Source organism: Mus caroli, chromosome 11 (genome assembly GCF_900094665.2).
Source record: "Mus caroli chromosome 11, CAROLI_EIJ_v1.1, whole genome shotgun sequence".
NCBI classification, from domain to species: Eukaryota; Metazoa; Chordata; class Mammalia; order Rodentia; family Muridae; genus Mus; species Mus caroli.
In genome coordinates this window covers 99,011,668-99,017,977 of record NC_034580.1, presented here as the reverse complement: position 1 = coordinate 99,017,977, position 6,310 = coordinate 99,011,668, and the positions used below count along the sequence as shown (strand labels likewise).

At 46.8% G+C, this 6,310-nt stretch overlaps 1 protein-coding gene across 2 annotated transcripts in view; it reads right to left on the bottom strand.

Annotated features, from left to right (window-relative positions):
* Positions 1-6,310, bottom strand: part of Nmt1 (N-myristoyltransferase 1) — a 38,843-nt gene that overhangs the window by 15,547 nt on the left and 16,986 nt on the right. For both annotated transcript variants that reach the window (XM_029483594.1, XM_029483593.1), the window contains exons 3-4: positions 4,845-4,989; positions 1,026-1,144 (exon numbers count right to left, since the gene is read on the bottom strand). In XM_029483594.1, the coding sequence (XP_029339454.1) occupies positions 1,026-1,144; positions 4,845-4,989 (264 nt within the window). The remainder of the gene's footprint in view (positions 1-1,025; positions 1,145-4,844; positions 4,990-6,310) is intronic.

The window sequence follows — 6,310 nt, the reverse complement described above, 5'->3', positions numbered from 1 at the left end:
TGGTTAGTCTTGCCAAATTAACACAACCAAGCATATCTAGGGAGAGGAAATATTATTTGGGAAAATGCCTCCGTAAGAATAGACTGTTTCAGGGGCTGGAGAGATGGCTCAGAGGTTAAGAGCACTGACTGCTCTTCTGAAGGTCCTGAGTTCAAATCCCAGCAACCACATGGTGGCTCACAACCATCTGTAATGGAATCTGATGCCCTCTTCTGGGTTCTGGGGTGTCTGAAGACAGCTACAGTGTACTTACAGATTATATATATATAGATTTACATATATATATATATACTCATATAAATATATATGAGTAGACTGTTTCTGCCTTGACTTCCCGTTACTCATGGCGTGTGAGTGAAATAAACCCTTTCCTCCCCAGGTTGCTTTTGTTCCTGGTGTTTTATTACAGTAACAAAAGTCCTGACTAGGACACTCACATACCGACATGCAAGCTCACCTTAAATCACTAGTAAATATAACAACAATAAAGAGGCAGCTGCTGGGGTTGAAGCTCACTGTTTAGAGTGCTTTCTCAAGACCTGAACCATTATTAAAAAAGCACAAGGTGCTGGGTCGCCACTGAGGAAAGGTGAGGAGGGTAGAGCCCTCAGCAGCTCAGGTCACAAGTCAAGCAAGGTACAGACAAGAAGCCAGGCCGTGTGTCAAATGCCTCTAATCCAGCATTTGGGGAGAGGCAGGTGGTCTCTGTGTTCGAGGCCAGCCTGGTCTACATAGTGAGTTCCAGGACAGTCAGTTACATAATAGAGAGAGGACTTGCCCTCAAATACAAAACAAAATAAAAGAAAACCAATGACAAACAAATAAATAAACAAAATAAGAAAGAAGAAAAAAAAAAAAAGAAGGTTCCACAATAGGGACTTCAGAAGTCAACTTTCACCCTTACACCCATGACATGCTCTTACTGTATAGTCTGGGCATGCCCAGAAAGTACTGGATGGGGTCTGTTCAGCTCTGAGGCTCATCTCCTAAGAGTCCTGTCCCACCCACAAGCCAGGCCTACTCACCACACCACGGTCTCCCAGATCCAAGGCATCCCAGGTGAAGCCCTGGGGCAGGGTGTAGGGCTCCTGGCGAATGTTGTCTTTGTCAGGTTCGACTGGACCATGGGTGTTTACCACTTCACCTACAAGAAGAGCACAGCAAGTCTATTGTCTGCCCACAGAGTGCGTGAAGGGGCTCACTGCACACACTCACTGGAAGGCTAGCGAGGAGGTTCAGGTGGTAGAGTGGCTGCCTTGCCTGTGTGTGTCATACTTAGTACTACATAACCCACCAGAGTGGTACAAGCCTCTAACCCTAACACTCAGGAGAGGCAGAAGGACCAGAGCTTTCAAAGTCATCTTCCACTGCACAGTGAGTGTAAGGCCAGTCTGGGCGACACAGACCCTGTCCCAGAAAGAAACAATTATACCAGAGTAAATTCCTCCCGTCCCTAGGAGCCTTGCAGCTGACGAACACTCTACACTCTGTAACTGCAATCTCTCTCCAGTCTTTGGTCCCTAGAGAGGGCGGGCGCACAGCAAAACCTCAGAATAATCTCTAGGATCCAAGGTGCCTCATTTTTGGAAATCCTTTTAACTCTCCTGCAGGCTCCTGAATGACAAACACTCATCACAGCTGATTTAGCTTCCGGTCTCCTGGTTGGTGTAGGGTGTCGGCATGTTCCAGCCCAGACACTCTTCCCTGACTAGAGCTCTGTAAGGTTGCATAAGCCTGCCTCTGTGTCAAGACCAACAACAGTGCACTGGCCTCACTCCTCAGTCAGATGATCGCTCTAGCAGCCAGGGTCTCTCAGCCTTCCAGCGTCAGCCTCTAGGCTTGTGGGCCAGCTAACTGCCAGGTCAGGGCATCAGAGCTCTGAGCCCTCCAGATGCCTTTGGGTTGAATCACCCTCCTGCATGATGCAGGCAGGAGGTCTCCCTCTCACACAACCCTCTGTGGGGGAGCTTGGAAGCTGAGATGAAGGGAGGAACTGAAACCAGATAGGGCTGGAGAGGAAAGCTAGACAGGCCAGTTCTCCCTCTTAATAAGTTTTATTTATTTTGGTTTGCCCATCTTTTTTTTTAAAACAGGAGAATACTAAGTAGCTAAGGCTGGCCTTGTGCTCACAGCAATCCTCCTGTCTCAGCTTCCCAATGCTGTATTCCAGGTGTGCAGCCCTCCAAGTACTTTTAAGCAACTTCCAATTGTCCTCAGACATTTAACTTCCTGTGTTGGAGGGGCACACTCAGTAGAACAGCCTCACACTCGTGAGGTGGAAGGCAGGTTCTGAGCCTTGGTGGGACGGGACTGAGGGGAGAGAGAGAGCCTCCCCTCAACAGGATAAGGAAAGAGGGCAGCTAGATAGAATAGATCTGAAGAGAGACTGAAGGTTTGCTCAGGTCACATAACAACAGTTACACAGACCGAAGCTTCTGACACTGAATTGTAACCTCTGGTTATGTAAGTCAAAGTGTGGGGGTGTCAGGAAAATTCAGCAATAGTAAAACCAAACACAAACTGAAAATTAAATATGTACGGAATCTGAGGTAGTTCAGGCAGTGTCACGTGACCTCACATGGGCACACTGTACTCACTGTGTGTGGCCAACATGCAATGAAACATCAAGGAACCTGCCTTAGATCCCTACTTGGATGGTAACTGGAAGACAGCTCGGTGGCTAAGAGGAGGGCTGCTCTTCAGTTCCCTTCAGCTGCCAGCACCCATGCCAGCTGGCTCATAACTGACCTGGAAGGCCACCTCCAGGGGATGTGGTGCACGGTGCAGTGCCCTCTGCTAGCCTCTGAGGAAAAACGTAGACCTAACACAAGCAGGCACAGGCACAGAAACGTGTTTGCCTGCATATGCACCATGTCTGGTGCCCATGGAGGTCAGCTGCAGGGGTCAGAGCCCTGGGACCGGAGTTATGGATGGATGCCAGCCACCACCTAGTGCTGGGAACTGAACCCGGTCCTTCCACCAGAACAAGTGTTCTTAACCACTGAGTCATTTCTCTTGGCCCCACATGATCACTCAACAAATTTTGTTTAACAAAGGCATATGCCAGGCCCACCTGGATTTAGTTTCTTTCTCTTAATTTGGTTTTTGGAGACAGGGTTTCACTGTGTAATAAATAGCCCTGGATGTCCTAGAACTCACTCTACAGACCAGGCTTGCCTCAAAACTCAGAGATGCCTCTGCTGCTTGAATGCTGGGATTAAAGGCACGTGCCACCGCAACCTGGCTATTTTCACTTTATAAGTGGTTACCCATAATGACACAGACCACTTAAGTCAGGAAACGCCTGTTATGTACGCTTCTCACCTCCATAGACAAATGCTGTTGGACACAGCTGTCTTTTTACTTCCTGGTATTTGACTTGGCTCTGCCCTCCTAACCCACAGAGTACTGCAAATGTTACACTATTTCTTGAGAAGCACAGTAACACTAACAACCTGACCTAGCTTACCTTTGGTGTTAGAGCGTGTGTTGGGTTTTGTTTTGGAAATACCCTAAGCTAATGCCATGGCTTAGCAGTGAGGAGCACATACTGAAGACCCCAAATCAGTTCCCAGACCCTGTATCGGGGGCCCACAACTGTCTGTTGTTCTGGGTCTGCACTCAATAAAGGCATATATCCACACATATACAGGTATTTAAAAATAAACAATAAATTAATATATATTAATATATGTGTGTATATGTGTATATATGTATGTATTAGAAGAAAACACAGACACACTCCCTCAGCTACATACATATGAAGAAAGAATTAGGTCCCTGCATCACTCACAGAACCTTTGTCCACCAGAGGCTCTGAGGTTAGCCACTCAGGTCAGCTCCAACTCCAGTATGCGCTATCGATTCTGGAATATTGGGGGGATTTTTGTCCATCCAATCAACCCCTTTACAAGTTTATCATAGCAGTTTTTAGTTTAGTTTAGCTTGTTTGTTTGTTTATTGTATGACTACACTGTTGCTGTCTTCCGACAAATATCTATCTATCTATCTATCTATTTATTTATTTATTCAGTCAGTCAGTCATATTTACTTGTCTATGCTGTTGCTGTCTTTGGACACACCAGAAAAGGGCATTGGATCCCATTACAGATGGCTGTGAGCCACCATGTGGTTGCTGAGAATTGAACTCAAGACCTTTGGAAGAGCAGTCGGTGCTCTTAACCACTGAGCCATTTCTCCAACCCTAGTTTTATTTATTTATTTAGAGACAGGGTCTCTATCTATCTATCTATCTATCTATCTATCTATCTATCTATCTATCTATTTAGAGACAGGGTCTCACTGTGTAGCTTTGCTGGACTGAAACTCCCCTTGTAGACCAGACTAGCCTCAAACTCAGAATCTACCTGTTTCTGCCTCCAGTAATGAAAGCAAAGGTGTGGCCCACTCCTGACTTTCCTGTGGCTATACACAGGTGCCCCTCGGATGTGAGCCGGGACTGCTATTGGGATTTAGTAAGCACGCATCACTGAGGGAAACGGAGGAACCAGGGGAGTCCCCAGGCCAGAGTTCACAGCTGTCTACATGAACAAAGCAGTCTGTCACTAATGTAAGAGGGAGGCTAGACCCCTGGGCAGACATCCCCACTCACCATGTGTTAAGACATTGTTCTCTGTAGATTTATTTAAGAGGAGAGTGGACTAAAAAGAACCATCTTTGTTCGATGTGTGTGCTGTGATAAGGTTTCTCAACAATAGTCTTTTATGCAATCCTTTTAAGAACTCTCCTCTAGAAATAATTACTAAAGAACTTGTGGCCCTCCCTTACATAGAGGTGCGGCTAAGGCCCATTCCTTGCTCTCAGCTGGGAAAGGAGACACATACCTAATTTGGGCACTGGCTGTGTATCCCAGAACTGGTAGCTCCGTTTACTGGCTTCCTCCATGGTTTTGGCGGGTCCCTGACCCACTGAGAACAGCTCAATGGCCTTCTGTATTTCCTGGATCCTCTCTGCTGGCAAAGAGGTCATCTGGGCGAGACAGTTGGAGAAAGAAAAGGCCCATTGTGTTAGCGAGACTTGACAATTCACTGTGAGTTCAAGAGTTGGCAAGGGCATGCACGGTGAAGCACACCTTTAATCCTAGCACTGGGAGGCAGAGACAGGCAAATCTCTGTGAGCCAGCTTGGTTTGCACAGAGAGCTCCAAGCCAACCAGAGCTTAGCAGCGAAACCCTGTCTCAAATAAACAAAAAGAGTTAGCTTGGTATTGGAGTACAAATCTGAAATCCTAGCTCTCCGGAGGTAGAGGCAGGAAGATTAGAAGTTTGAAGCCAACCTTGGTTACATGAGACCTTGTATCAAAAACAAAACCAAACAAAATCCAATAGTTTAGAGCTACAGAGATAGCTCAGCTGGCAAAGTATTTGCCAGTCCAGCAAGAGGCCCTGAGTTTGATCCCCAGCACCCACTTAAACAAAAGTCAGCAATCAATGGTGGTGTATGTGTAATCCTCTGCTGGGGAGGCAGCACTAGGAGGATCCCTAGGGGCCAGCCAATCTAGCCAGATCATGGAGCTCCAGACTCAACGAGAAACCTATCTCAAAAAGGTGTCAGGCCTGGGCAGTGGTGGTGGACGGCAGTAATCCCAGCAAGGCCAACCTGGTCCACAAAGCAAGTTCCAGAGCAGCTAGGGCTACAGAGAAACTCTGTGCTGGGGAAAAAACAAAAACAAAAGAGCAAAAAAGGTGGCAAGTGACTAAGAGAAAACCAACACTGACCTCAGACTTCCACACAGCATGAGCAGCGTTCATGAACAAGTGCACATACACACATAACCAAGCGTTCCAAGCCTAAAAACTATCCAGATCAGGGTGCGGGTCTTGATCCTAATAAGGAACGGAGCAAGAATAGCTGAAAATTAGCTAACAGGGCTACCTATGGGCTTTTGTTGCTTTTGGGTTTCTGTTCCTTTTGGGTTTTGTTTGTTTGATTTGGGGTTTTTGTCTTAGACAGGGTCTCATTACGTGGTGTTGGCTGGCCTGGAAATCGCTGTGTAGCTCAGGGTGACCTCAGATTTTGCAGTTCGTCTCCTCTCCCGCTAGCATTACCAGTGTGCACCGTCACACTTGGATCTGCCTTCAGGATTCCTCTGCACGCCAGACGCATGCGGTTTATGCCAAAATAGAGATGATTGCAAAATTGCAAGCAATGCAGAGCAGAAAATACAAAGAAAAAAGCCTGTACGCAGGTGCAGTGGTGTAGGTTTGTAGTCCCAGTCCCTGAGAGGCCTAAACACAAGGATCAGAAGTTCAGGCTGGCATGGGCAACATAAGACACTGTCTTAAAAAATA